This window comes from Nerophis lumbriciformis, linkage group LG18 (assembly GCF_033978685.3).
Source record: "Nerophis lumbriciformis linkage group LG18, RoL_Nlum_v2.1, whole genome shotgun sequence".
NCBI classification, from domain to species: Eukaryota; Metazoa; Chordata; class Actinopteri; order Syngnathiformes; family Syngnathidae; genus Nerophis; species Nerophis lumbriciformis.
Genome location: NC_084565.2, coordinates 21577741 through 21593028, shown reverse-complemented (window position 1 = coordinate 21593028; position 15288 = coordinate 21577741). Strand labels below are relative to the sequence as shown.

General features: G+C 38.8%; 1 protein-coding gene across 7 annotated transcripts in view; it reads left to right on the top strand.

Annotated features, from left to right (window-relative positions):
- The first annotated feature begins 60 nt into the window (after positions 1-60).
- The window catches only part of mef2b (myocyte enhancer factor 2b), a 39013-nt gene continuing 23785 nt past the window's right edge, over positions 61-15288 (top strand). For 2 of the 7 annotated variants that reach the window (XM_061977821.1, XM_061977820.1), the window contains exons 1-3: positions 61-259; positions 3197-3269; positions 10030-10255. In XM_061977821.1, coding sequence (XP_061833805.1) covers positions 191-259; positions 3197-3269; positions 10030-10255 — 368 coding nt within the window. In that variant the 5' untranslated portion in view covers positions 61-190. Of the gene's footprint in view, positions 260-3196; positions 3270-9997; positions 10256-15288 lie in introns of all 7 variants that reach the window. The other 5 variants (XM_061977825.1, XM_061977826.1, XM_061977823.1 and 2 more) reach the window with 5 other exon arrangements.

Below are 15288 nucleotides of genomic sequence, written 5' to 3'. Positions count from 1 at the left end.
ATCCTAGTCCGGCTTTAAAAGTAAAAAGTCTTCCCCAGAAGTCCTAAAGTGTTCATTAAAAAGTGCGCCTGCATGACAAGTGTGGCGTTTCCCAGGGTGCGTGAACGTCACTGTGGCGCCCCCTTCAACATCCTATTTTCGCCCATGTGATTTTAACAATCCCCAGATTACAAACTTCCTCACAACAACAATGGACTTTTCTTCCTTTGGACCCTCAGGGAGAGGCGTAGCTCCAACGGAACACAATAAAAGAAAGATGGTAATTATAGCTTAATGATGCTTAAACATAGATTGTACAGTATTTGTTGTTATGTTACAGATCTAAAACTGCCTGCACAGAAATACAGTCATCATAATGCAGTGTTTTTCAACCACTGTGCCGCGGCATAGTGTGCCGTGAGATACGGTCTGGTGTGCCGTGGGAGATTATGTAATTTCACCTATTTGGGTTAAAAATATTTTTTTGCAAACCAGTAATTATAGTCTGCAAATGATGTGTTGTTGTTGAGCTCGGCAGAGTAACCGTGTAATACTCTTCCATACCAGTAGGTGGCAGCCGGTAGCTAATTGCTTTGTAGATGTTGCAAACAGCGGGAGGCTGCGTGCAGGTAAAAAGGTGTCTAATGCTTAAACCAAAATTAAACAAAAGGTGAGTGCCTCTAAGAAAAGGCATTGAAGGTTAGGGAAGGCTATGCAGAACGAAACTTCAACTGAACTGGCTACAAAGTAAACAAAAACAGAATGCTGGACGACAGCAAAGACTTACTGCGGAGCAGAGACGGTGTCCACAATGTACACCCGAACATGACAATCTACAATGTCCCCACGAAGAAGGGTGAAAACAACTGAAATATTCTTGATTGCTAAAACAAAGTAGATGCGGGGAATATTGCTCAAAGGAAGACATGAAACTGCTACAGGAAAATACAAAAAAAAAGAGAAAAAGCCACCAAAATAGGAGCGCAAGACAAGAACTAAAACACTACACACAGGAAAACAGCAAAAAAGTCCAAATAAGTCAGGGGGTGATGTGACAGGTGGTGACAGTACACCTACTTTGAGACAATAGCTATATTGATGCATGCTTGGTTATAGTTTAAAGTCATATACAACAATTTATGACTTTTTACTGTCAACTGAGTTTCCTTTTTTAATGATTTCTGCTGGTGGTGTACCTCCGGATTTTTGTCAACGCAAAAATTGTGCCTTGGCTCAAAAAAGGTTGAAAAACACTGTCATAATGTAAATACATGGTCCATTGCTGTTGTTGTTCATTTTGTGGTACTACTCAAGTGCACGGACCCTACCGGCTATTTGTGAATGTGACAACTTCCTCACAACGTGCTCTAACTCAGGGGTGTCAAACGTACGGCAAACAGTTTTCTTCAGGGCCGCGTGATGAGTTTGTATAAAAATTAGCTGCTTTTTTTAACGAAAGAAACTGCTGTTCTAAATGTGTCCACTGGATGTCACAATAGCAATTCTGTTAGGCAAGCAAACGGTTTATACCGGGGCAAAGCAAGAGGTACACAGTAAAGGGTGACTGTGGCTCCTCCTCCTCGACCCACATGAAACTTAAGACCTGCCGTTTAATGTCTTCTGCACATCGTCATTTGGAGGATTGGGGACGACGTGGCGCGGTTGGGACTGTGGCCGTGCCAACAACCTGAGGGTTCCTGGTTCAATCCCCAGCTTCTGCCAACCTAGTCACGTTCCGTTGTGTCCTTGAGCAAGACACTTCACCCTTGCTCCTGATGGGTCGTGGTTAGCACCTTGCATGGCAGCTCCGGCCATCAGTGTGTGAATGTGTGTGTGTGTGAATGTGGAAATAGTGTCAAAGCGCTTTGAGTGCCTTGAAGGTAGAAAAGCGCTATACAAGTATAACCCATTTACCATTTTGGCACCCCCTGTTGCCCCAAAATGTCTCTGTCAAACACAAGAAAAGTGAACTTAACCCTTTTGAATAGTTTTTACCTCCATTTCTTACGGTTTGTTGAGTTAGCACTGGATTGATATGTGGACATGACAAAGGAGGTATTTGATACCTCCAAGAGTTTACATGTTGTGTTTTAGTTCAATCCCAGAAAGACTGTGACTTAAAGTTTAATCCTGGCTTTGTAGATACACTGAAGAAGTCTAAGCTCATTGTGTTTTTGAAGCTGCACCAATTTCCTCTGAATTTTCAACAAACTTGAAGTGTTTTGTCCAGAGGATTAGTTGTGATTTGTAGGAATTCATAATGTGCTTTTTCTATTTTTGGCCAAAGTAAAACAAAGAAAACAACCTGGAGTTGTCTTTATTTTTAAGTTATCATGCCATGATTTTACCATTTGATTTTCCTCCATGCGGCACCTGAGCTAAAACAAGTTTTACACCCCTCCTTTAAACTTGTTCAAAACAGAAGTGAAAACTTTCAGAAAAGTGACAGGAAATTCTTTAAGAAGGCTATCAGGCACCTTAAGTTTATTTATATTGCACATTACTGTCATGATGTGGACTTTTTCGCAAATTACTGCGAGGATTGTTTTCCCGAGACGCAAACAGACTTGACCGGACAAGGCTTGCAGGTAAAAACATGATTTAATCTTTCTATAAAGGGTACAAACAAAAAGCGCTCACAGCGGAGGCACAACTTGGCTAAGGAAACAAAACTATCACTTTGACGTAAACTATGAAAAACAAACAACACTTACTGTGACATGAGCAGAGCAGCATGAACTGTGAACAAGAATACTAGCATGGAACTATCCTGAAAAGAGCAAGAACAGAGTAATGTCGCCAGGACAACTCACTGGCAAAACAGGCTTAAATAATAATGTCGTGATTGAAACAGGTGCGTGAGTCACATTAGGACAGGTGAAACTAATCAGTTGTCATGGTGACCAAACAAGGGAGCGTAAAAACAGGGACTAATGGAGTTTTAAACAAACAGAACATAACTAAACAAAACGTGATCTAGACTACGGGATCATGACAATTACAGCTTTTTTTGACGTGTTTTAAAGCATTTTATTGACATACTAATTCCCACTGTGGAGGATGGCATTCATTTACTCAATTGCAGGGAATAATGCGTTTTAGAAAGGGTAATATAGTAAACTATATATTATTCCATATTGTTGGCTAGATCACTAGTTGTTTGTCCTGTATGCAATAGATAATGGTCTTCTTCTTTAACCTCCACCATAATCTTCAGCTTTACAGGTGCCTTGTTATCTATGCAGGTGATGTGTGCTGTGGGAAATATATCCATAATGCCAAGTCTAAAGGTAAGACACCACTTTTTTTTTCTAGGGTGACATCATTTAAGCTGTGTAATGTATTCATTCAATTGGTTGTCATAATTATTTTGGAGCACGTCATCTATTTCACTTTTGCAGTCACTATTTAAAGAAATACGCTATTATTTCTACATGGTGTCTAATGCCCTTTTAGGGCCTGATTTACTAAAGGTTTGCGTACACTAAAACACACGCAAACTTGATTGCACACGTTTAGTAGATCAGCTTTGTGTATGCTAAGTGTAATGTGTCTCTTAAGTGAGCAGAATAAGGCGTGCAGTTCATTTTGCGTCTGTCTTCAACAATATGCAAAATATATGCTGATTAGAGATGTCCGATAATGGCTTTTTTACCGATATCCGATATTCCGATATTGTCCAACTCTTGATTACCGATTCCGATATCAACCGATACCGATATATACAGTCGTGGAATTAACACATTATTATGCCTAATTTTGTTGTGATGCCCCACTGGATGCATTAAACAATGTAACTTTACCATGAATTGATTAACGTGGACCCCGACTTAAACAAGTTGAAAAACTTATTCGGGTGTTACCATTTAGTGGTAAGTTGTACGGAATATGTACTTCACTGTGCAATCTACTAATACAAGTTTCAATCAATCAATCAAAAACTAGGTTTTCCGAAATAAGAGAACAACTTCAACTCAAGTTATGGAAAAAAGTGCCAACATGGCACTGCCATATTTATTCTTGAAGTCACAAAGTGCATTATTTTTTTTAACATGCCTCAAAACAGCAGCTTGGAATTTGGGACATGCTCTCCCTGAGATAATCCTAATTCCCACTACAACTATGGGAAATACTATACTTTGACTTTCACAAAGTGCATTATTTAATTTTTTTTTAAACATGCCTTAAAACAACAGCTACAAAAACAATGAAGACACACAGCTTCAGTCCAGAGTATACTAGAGCATACTTGCCAACCTTGAGACCTCCGAATTCGGGAGATGGGGGGAGGGGGTGCGGGGTTTGGTGGTGGTGGGGGGGCGGGGGGGTATATTGTAGCGTCCCGGAAGAGTTAGTGCTGCAATGGGTTCTGGGTATTTGTTCTGTTGTGATTATGTTGTGTTGCGGTGCGGATGTTCTCCCGAAATGTGTTTGTCATTCTTGTTTGGTGTGGGTTCACAGTGTGGTGCATATTTGTAACAGTGTTAAAGTTGTTTATACGGCCACCCTCAGTGTGACCTGTACGGCTGTTGATCAAGTTTGCCTTGCATTCACTTGTGTGTGTGTAAAAGCCGCATATATTATGTGACTGGGCCGGCACGCTGTTTGTATGGAGAAAAAGCGGACGTGACGACAGGTTGTAGAAGACGCTAAAGGCAGTGACTTTAAGGCACGCCCCCAATAATGTTGTCCGGGTAGAAATCGGGAGAATGGTTGCCCCGGGAGATTTTCGGGAGGGGCACTGAAATTCGGGAGTCTCCCGGGAAAATCGGGAGGTTGAAACCGATACCGATAATTTCCGATATTACATTTTAAAGCATTAGAGATGCCCGATAATATCGGGCATCTCTAATGCTGATCATCAAATAGGCGAAAATAATTGGAAGAGAAGATGCAGGTATAATTATGAGCACACTCCTCACCGTTTTGCGAGCACTTTTTTGCTTTTTATTTAGCACCTAAGAGAAATATGTGCAAACTGACACAGTTCCACCCATGGCTGCAGGATCAGACGATGGACAGACAAAAATCCTCTGTCCTGTACGTGTGTGTTAAATTGTATAGCTCCTTGAGGAGCTAAAGGGCTGAATAAAACAAATTGAATTGATGCGTTTTGCTAGTGTTCTTTAATGGCGTTCATTTTTTTCACATAGAAGATATATTATTATCGTCCCATTTACTCTCTGTAAAGCACCAGTTCCATTGGCAACAAAACAGGTCCAGAGCACAATACTACCACCACCATGCTTGACGGTAGGAATGGTGTTCCTGGGATTAAAGGCCTCACCTTTTCTCCTCCAAACATATTTTTGTTTCATCTGACCACAGAACTTTCCTCCAGAAGGTCTCATCTTTGTCCATGTGATGTCAGATGCCAATGGAACTGGTGCTTTACAGAGAGTAAATGGGACAATGAAAAAGGAGGATTACCTCCAAATTCTTCAGGACAACCTAAAATCATCAGCACGGAGGTTGGGTCTTGGGTGCAGTTGGGTGTTCCAACAGGACAATGACCCCAAACACACGTCAAAAGTGGTAAAGGAATGGCTAAATCAGGCTAGAATTAAGGTTTTAGAATGGCCTTCCCAAAGTCTTGACCTAAATGTGTGGACAATGCTGAAGAAACAAGCCCATGTCAGGAAGCCAACAAATTTAGCTGAACTGCACCAATTTTGTCAAGAGGAGTGATCAAAAATTCACCCAGAAGCTTGTGGATGGCTACCAAAAGCGCCTTATTGCAGTGAAACTTGCCAAGGGACATGTAACCATATATGAACATTGCTGTATGTATACTTTTGACCCAGCAGATTTGCTCACATTTTCAGTAGACCCATAATAAATTCATAAAAGAACCAAACTTCATGAATGTTTTTTGTGACCAACAAGTATGTGCTCCAATCACTCTATCACAAAAAAAAATAAGAGTTGTAGAAATGATTGAAAACTCAAGACAGCCATGACATTATGACCACGACTCTACATCCTACATGTTTGAAAACATAGCAAAATGCCACATGTAGATTGATAACATGGATTTTTGGTAAATAAAAGTGTCTCGGTGGTGATGCCCTCATTTAAATAAGGCAGTCAGCACCCCCTTAGAATTGTACAACCAATGTTTGTAAATCGCACACAACACGCCCACATAGGGCTGGGCGATATATTGATACACGCGATATATCGCGGGTTTGTCTCTGCGATATAGAAAATTACTATATCGTGATATCGGAGTATACGTTCTCACGCAGTTGCTTTTAGCTGCTGGCATTACACGACAGGCTCTTCTCACTCTTTCTTGTGTCTCCTTCTCACAGACAGCAAGCGCACCTTCTTACACACGTCACATACTGTCACGACATACGTACGTCACATATGTATAGGCCCTCGCGGCGCAGAGACGTAGCAGCATGGCTAAATTTAGCTGTGGTGCGAGTGGTAATACGAGAGAAAGAAGGTGCGAATCTGGTAACAAATGAAGGAAGAATTAATTCCCAAGAAAAACAGCAGGTGGCGAACAGGTAGCATACCGATCAAAATCCATTATTTTTAGGATTAAACGTACAAAATGCGCTACATTGAACTATATTGTTAACATGCCAAAATGGCAAACATTAGCATACTTGCAAGATGGCGCCAACCGACAAAAGCCACGATTTATATCAAGAAAATTAGCTAAATGCTCGCGTACAACATTAACATGTCAAAACGCGAACAAGTAGCATACCGATTAAAATCCATTATTTTTAGGATTAAAGGTACAAAATGCACTACATTGAACTGTATTGTTAGCATGCCAACATTAGCATACTTGCAAGATGGCGCAAACCGACAAAATCCAGGATTTATAGATCTATATCAAGAAAATTAGCTAAATGCTAGCAAAAAACATTAACATGTTAAAACGCAAACAGGTAGCATACACGATAATACGTAGCATCATTTGAAAAGTCACCCGCTCGAGAATGAAGGGTGCTTACTCCGCATGTCAACATCTCTGTTCGGTGCCACACCATCAAAATGCTGGGGCAAACATTTCCACATCAACACCGTATGAAAAAAAGAGTCCACGACAAAAGGAGATAACGTCCGCAGGAACCTACCACATAGCGAAGGACGAACACTATTTGATTTCCTATTATTCAGCTCATTTTTATTTAACACTTATTGAAATATCTTGTGTGACATCATGTTTTTACACTATTGTAGTGGCGTTCTGTACAAAAAGTGCACTTTAATTTAGTGTTGTTTTGATAAGTCATCTTAGTGACATCATGCACAAAAAAGTGCACTAATAGCTTGTTTTAAAATGTCTCTGACAATCTTGCACTTTCTGTTTTGGAAATGACATGAATGTTTGTGCCACTGCTTAATAACAGCTTAATAAATACAGTTTTGGTCAATTGACTTAGTTATGATTTCCTTCTCTGCCTGAAAGTTTAAAATGAGCATATATTAATGCATTATGAAGAAGAATGTTTTAATGTAGACACATAGAATCATCATACTGCTGTGATTAAATGCATCAAGTGTTCATTCAAGGCTTAGGCAAAATATCGAGATATATATCGTGTATCGCGATATGGCCTAAAAATATCGAGATATTAAAAAAAGGCCATATCGCCCAGCCCGCGCCCACATGCTATTTTATAGATGACACACGCTGTTTAGCGTGTGGTATTTAGATCTTAGTAAATCAGGCCCTTATTGTTATTGAAGCTTGCAGTGTTTAGACCACTAATGACGCACGTGCAGGCCACACAAACACTTGAATGAGAAACAATGATGTCCCCTGGCTATTGGTGATTAGCTTGCTGCAATGAGAGTTACAGTGCAGTATTCTCTGGAGGTTTGTTGCCAACTATTGCATCAGAGCTGTGTACTCTTTGAGACACCTCCAGGGATGATGCATGTGTATTTTTTTCGTCCTGCATGTGCGCTATCTGTCTTAATAATTTTCATATTTTTAGCATGTTGCATTGTGTCACGTTCCCAGAATAGTCAATAATATGGCTGGACACATGTTCCCAAAAATGAGCCGTGAGATGAGCGGTACTTTCCTTTACTCTTTTGTTTTGTATTTCTTTCTCAAATGTCAGTGCTATGATTGAACTGTAATGTAAATGCATCGCAAGCTGTGGTGACTGCCCCAAAATGCAAATTTCTTGGCTACACCCAGGCCGTATATTAGTGCACTTTTGCGTTATATCACCCATGTATTGGGTTTTGTGGGGATGTTTAATTATTTATGCCACTGTCTGATGTCAGTATCACTTTTTTAGTTCAGACATCAAGTCAAATGCCCAAACAATTGTCTGGATATGACTCAGGCTCTCTCTGAGTGTGTTTTTTTTTTTTTCTTTTAACTTTTTTGTAAAGCCACTGTAGAAGCGTACCAGTCGCTAATTTACATTGGATATGACAGACATGCTACTGGGTAGCATTAGCGATGTTACATGTGGATTCAACACCTCCAAATTTTGTAATCAAAACTACAACTAAAGATGCACGGTAGAATCAAACTGCTGGTGTGCAATGAATGCAATACTTACAGTATAAACACTTTTTAAATCTTAACTAAGGAAAAGACTGGCACATTCAGCTTACAGGCAAAGACTACTTCCTTGCTACAGCAACACACCATAGTCTATACACTACTGTCAACTATCATCTTGGAATTGCAACTGCGTGTAAAGTTTACTATACAATACTTGCAAATGAGACTCAGAAGTGTAAGAAAACAATGTATAACAACTGATCAGCACAGTTAGTTATTTGTAAAATAAAATGAGATTTTTATGTTCAACAATTACAATGTTTTTTACCCAAAACACACACAAAAGTACCAAAAACTGTCACTTTATTATACTGGTATTGCTGTCATATGCACATTGAATTTTCTACTTGAGGTACATACATACATTTAGATTGTGTTGATTTTTTTTTAAATACAACTTGGTTAAAATATTTGTGAAATTTTTGAACACATTTAAAAATACTCAGATAATAATGATAACCATGATCATTTTGGTCACAATAACCGTAATAAAAAAAAATCATACCGTGACCACCTTAGCCTACGGGAGTCGCTCTATTTTACCAACAAAGCCCCTAAAAACATCCAAACACCTCCATTAAGGTTGTATATACCGTATTTTTCGGACTATAAGTCGCAGTTTTTTTCATAGTTTGGCCGGGCTCCAGTGCAATTTATATATGTTTTTTTCCTTCTTTATTATGCATTTTAGGCAGGTGCGACTTATACTCCGGTGCGACTTATACTCCGAAAAATACGGTACATGCTGTAAGTACATATATGTAGTATTTGACACAATTATAATAACATTTAATATTCACGTATTTAGCAAAATTTTAGCATATGCTTCACATTAATTTAAAATACGCATCACACCGTTCGCTTTTTTTAACATCACTGATTACTGCTCACTGCAGACTTCATGAGAGCCAACAAACATAATAAAACATCACTTACTGTGCAATGTCCGCAGTCATTAGGATGGTAATTGGTCTGCAATTCTCTATTATGTGTTTGTCAGGTGTCTTCAGAGTATTGCTTTATTTTAGTTAGTTAAAATGGTCAAATAGAGGTTCATTTATTTTTAAATTTGCATGACAGACATTAAGTTAGTAAGCTTTTTGATAGTTACAGTTGTATATAAATGAACATTGTTTTAGTTTAGAGGTGCTTCTGTGCCCTTCCATCCATCCATTTTCTACCGCCGGGTCGCAGGAGCTGGAGCCAATCCCAGCTGTACTCGGGCGGAAGGCAGGGTGCACCCTGTACACGTCGCCACCTCATCGCAGGGCCAACACAGATAGACAACATTCACACTCACATTCACACACAAGGGTCAACTTGTTTTCTTACAATTGTCGACCTCCTGTTTTGTTGTGTAGAAAAAACTGCAAGTAATTCATGCTCATCTTGTAAATTGTATGTTTCTTTATTAGATCAGCCATTAATGCGACTCATCTTGTGAACTGTATGTTTATCTATTAGGTCAACCATTGATGCTCAAATGTGTGTTAAAGCGCACAGGAGCATTGGCGCTGCATACATGGTGACAGGAGGAGGAGGAGGAGGAGGGCGGGTTGACTCAGCCAGCTGTTGGAGGGCAGCGCTCTCCTTCTTCATCAGCTTGATGACATCAGCGCACACACTTCTCCACTGGATCAGACGTCTCTATCTGTGCGTCATTGATGTGCAACTCTTCCCGCCAACAATAAGGTGCATCTCAAAGGTGAGCCGACGGGCAAAGTAGGTGAGCTTTATATGTACTTTTCCATTCAAATGAATTGTTGCTATGCATGCCGTTGCTGTGTCATTAAATGCATGAATATAATTCATTTTTTTTAAATAGCTTGGCAACTAAGGCGTGGACTGGCAAGCTATTCTCACATTTGTGAGCATTGTCAGCAGTTTGTAATTAACACTCTTTTTGTTTACACTTTTTTTAGTTGTTCAAATTGCATCATGTTATAGATAGTGTTGTTGCTACGTCTTCTCTATCAGAAATATCGAGGCAATTCAATTATCTCCTGTTAAAATTAGACAAAATATTTCCTGCACATTTCTTGGCAATGGCCCCAACGTGAACTGCCTTGAACCCCCACTCCCACGTTTAATGAAGTCATCAACCAAACGTTTCTATGTTAAGATGGTGCGGTATGTTCATATGGGTGTTTATTCTATCTAAACTTAACTTTGAACCAAAACAGATACTTTAAATTCACCTGTTACCACCTTGGCAGAGAACTATTATATTTTTGACCATAACACTGACAGATATATCAATCGCTGGGCACTTCTTTCAGTAGACCTACACATCAATGAGATCCCATGCAAGACTTGCTATGACGATAATGCACAGTTTGATTTGATTTGATTTTTATTAAGGATCCCCATTAGCTGGTTGCCTCAACAACCCACTAGTCTTCCTGGGGTCCACAATTCAATACAATTACAAGTAAAAGCATATAATTATAACTACACAATACAGAAAAAAAATAAAATAAAAGCATCAATAAGAAAACAAGCAAGCAATTTACAGTCACAGAATAATAATTACCGTATTTTTCGGACTATAAGTCGCAGTTTTTTTCATAGTTTGGCCGGGCTCCAGTGCGACTTATATATGTTTTTTTCCTTCTTTATTATGCATTTTCGGCAGGTGCGAGTTATACTCCGGTGCGACTTATACCTCGAACAATGCGGTACCATATAAATATAACTACACAATATAAAACCAAACAAATCATCAACGAGCAAACTAATGTAAAGACTCAGATAAAATATTACTCTCTTTTTAAAAACCTGTTTACTTTCAATGCCGGTGAGAATTTGAGTTTGTGTTTATATTATGCTTGTAATGTGCAGAGGTGTGTAATTTCACTATGTCACACTGCAAACTACTGCAACCACAATAACAAACATATTAGTATTTTTCACGTAAATTATGTTGTTTTTTTATAAATCTTTTGTATTGGATGTTTTTAGGTTTGTGATGTGTACGTAAATGCCATGATAGATTTTGGTCAAGTGAATGTAAAAGCATTTATTGCAAATTGAGACACATTTACATGGCGATGAATTTACTGGAACACATCAAAATTGAGAGGAATAAACAAAACAGTCGGAAAAATGTCAGGTTTGTCTTCAAAGGGAAGTTATACGAAAACATCTTTGCAGCAAAGTCAATTTAAATTATATTTAAGTGTCATATGTGGAAAAGAATGAACAGGCAAAAAATTGTCATATATTGGAAAAAACAATTTATATGATTGCATGCTCACGACAAAAACATATGAGAATTTGCTATCACAAAAACGAATATGAACTCTTGTTAAAACCCTTGAATTCTCTCTATTTGTAGTCCCTAGATCAGGCTTATTCAACTAAATTGTTTTGGGGGCCACATTTTCAGAGTTAAGGACTGAGGGCCGCACTTCTTTCTTCACTCGGCATTTCTGAGAATTGGCTGTTTTTGATGACCTACAGCAAAAAAGCTAGTCAAAGATTATTTATATGACAGAGCGATGCTGTTTGTTGTGTCAAGTTTGTGTTGGAGGTTGCAAAGCATATTATTAGTAGCTATTGCTATGAAGACATGTGTTTACAGCTTTACTGTGTTTTAGTTTGATTTTATTTTGACAATATGCTGTGGGCCAACAAATGCACACCACTGCTCTAGAAAATTAACCTAACATTCTTTGCCCCTTTGCAACCCCTACTTAAATGCGCCTCTTCATTTATTGTTTTGTTTTTTAAATACAGTAGTACCGCAACTTTCGAGGAAAATTGGTTAAATCAAAACAATTGTATCTCCAATCAACGGCTGTTCTTCTTCTCAGTACTGTCCTTCACATTCTTCCTTCCAATGGTTGGAAAACAAATTCTTGTCTATCTATAGCTATAAGCTATAGCTGGTGAGTAAGACTGGATGTTTTCGGTAGATCTTACGGAGTTCACTGTGGCATTCGCTACAGTTACACCAATCAATGGCGGAGTTGCTCGTAACTAATTTGTGTTTGCAACTTAAAGTATAACAATTTGCTGAGAGACCGTTCTTATCTCAAAACACCCTTAAAGAGGAACTGCACTTTTTCTGGAATTTTGCCTATAGTTCACAATCATTATGATAGATGTGACAATGGGTGGATTTAAAAAAAAATGCATTCTAACTTGTAAATAAAAGGTTGCTTTCAGCCGAGCCAATGGGTGCCCATAAAATCGGCCATAAAATCCAATAAATAACCATTCAAAAACCGCCAACAATACTCCATTTACATTTCATGATTGGAATATTAACCAAGTATTAATGATATTTTTATTATAAGCGCTAACGCAGACAAACTTTTTATAGCGGCGCCTTGATCACTCCCATGTCTGCCTATGTTTACATCATTGAGTGGTCTACTGCTTTCTCGCTTCCTTGTTCCCTGTAAGTTTATTCTAGATCATAAATCATGCATCTCACCTGGACATGAGATCTCTGAGTAGGTATTCCGACAAGTTGGGACACTTTGACAGCCATTATAAGACCCGAAACTTAGACTTAGACTTAGAAAAACTTTAATGATCCACAAGGGAAATTGTTCAACACAGTAGCTCAGTTACAATGATGGAAAGTGTAAGGATAGAAAGGACAATGCAAGTATAAATAGACTAAAATAGCGACAAAAAATCTAACATATATACGAATATATACATAATGTGTGTACAGAATAATATACTGACGAAGATGACACGAAAAGACGCGTGTTACCCCCCGCTATCCCCCTTATTATGGGTCATTCTTCACCTAAATGGGAATATGTGAACATCCCAGAAGACTTTGTACAGTAGGTGATAATCAGTGATGAAGAAAAAAAACTAAAACTTTTTGATGTATTTTTTAAATTAATGCGCCAAAATTTATGTTTTTATAAATGTGCCCGTTACTACATTACATATATACTTACATCATGCAGAGAAAACCTCAAATGGGGTGTTTGGGTGTTTTTTAAAGGGCTTTATACCAAAGACTATAAAAATGGGACCCATTACCTCCCTGCTTGGCACTCAGTATCAAGGGTTGGAATTGGGGGTTGAATCACCAAAAATGATTCCTGGGCGCGGCCACCTCTGCTGCCCACTGCTCCCCTCACCTCCCAGGGGGTGAACAAGGGGATGGGTCAAATGCAGAGGACACATTTCCCCACACTTAGTGTGTGTGTGACAATCATTGGTACTTTAACTTTAAGTTTAACTTTTTGATTGCGCAGCTCCCGTTGGCTCCATTGTAAGCGAACTTTTGATCGCATATATTTAATATTTAGAATGCAAAAAAACAACATTCATAGTCATGTCTTTCGTAATGATTGTGAACTATAGGCAAACTTCCCCAAAAAAGTGGAGTTCCCCTTTAAGCTGTGACACTCTTAAGTTGAGGTACTACTGTATAAATAAAAGTTAGCCACTATAAATTTTAAACCTCACCGTTTGACGATGAAAACACGTGTTGGAGAAGGAACAGGAAATACCGTATTTTTTGGACTATAAGTCGCAGGTTTCTTCATAGTTTGGCCGGGGGTGCGACTTATACTCAGGACCGACTTGTGTGTGAAATTATTAACACATTACCGTAAAATATCAAATAATATTATTTAGCTCATTCACATAAGAGACTAGACGTATAAGATTTCATGGGATTTAGCGATTGGGAGTGGCAGATTGTTTGGTAAACGTATAGCATGTTCTATATGTTATAGTTATTTGAATGACTCTTACCATAATATGTAACGTTTACATACCAGGCACGTTCTCAGTTGGTTATTTATGCCTCATATAATGTACACTTATTCAGCCTGTTGTTCACTATTCTTTATGTATTTTAAATTGCCTTTCAAATGTCTATTCTTGGTGTTGGGTTTTATCAAATAAATTTCCCCCAAAAATGTGACTTATATATGTTTTTTTCCTTCTTTATTATGCATTTTTGGCCGGTGCGACTTATACTCCGGAGCGACTTATACTCCGAAAAATACGGTAGTTTGTTGGTTCGCATCTCTCCTCATTTCCCTGCTTGGCATTGTGTTTTCAGCTCCATACTAGCTACATGCTAGTAGCACCTGCTTGATAAATTGTTATTTGTGTGCATCAGCAATAATTAATCAATTGAATTGCTCATACTGTACTGAGCAACCAGAATCTTTTTTTTTTTTTTAGATCGTAGTATGTTTCGATTTCCTGTTCAATGATTACCATCAGACTTTCTTTTCACCTTCACTAGTACCCACTAAAAATCCGATGAAGAATCAGCAGGCTTTTGTGTCGTTTCTAGTCCACATAAAACTCCAGAACTTCAGTGATTCTCCTCTGCGTCCACGCCTTGTAGACTTTTTGCCCACGGTCTGTGCGGAGGTGTCGTTTCCTTTCAGCACACTGGATGATCTAAACACTTTATAAGGTAATACTAGGGGCATTTCCTCCTTAAATGCCCAAGATGCCTGCGCACCAAGCACACTTCAGGGGTCGTGAGAACGCTTGCGCCGCATCCGCCAAGGCATCATCGGGAGGGACAGGGGTCCTATAAATAGAAAGATCTGATACATGTGTAATATTGAGGGGGAAAACCAACTGAAACTCTCTATGGACTGGGCCAGACAGATAGGCCAGAGGTCGATAGCAGAGTGGTACTCAGCAGAATGCAGAACTCCACCAAAGTCCAGCAATATGGATTTGGAATAGCGCCAACATTGTCATTAAAACACATTTAAATATTGACAAAAGTGATATATTCCAATTTGTTC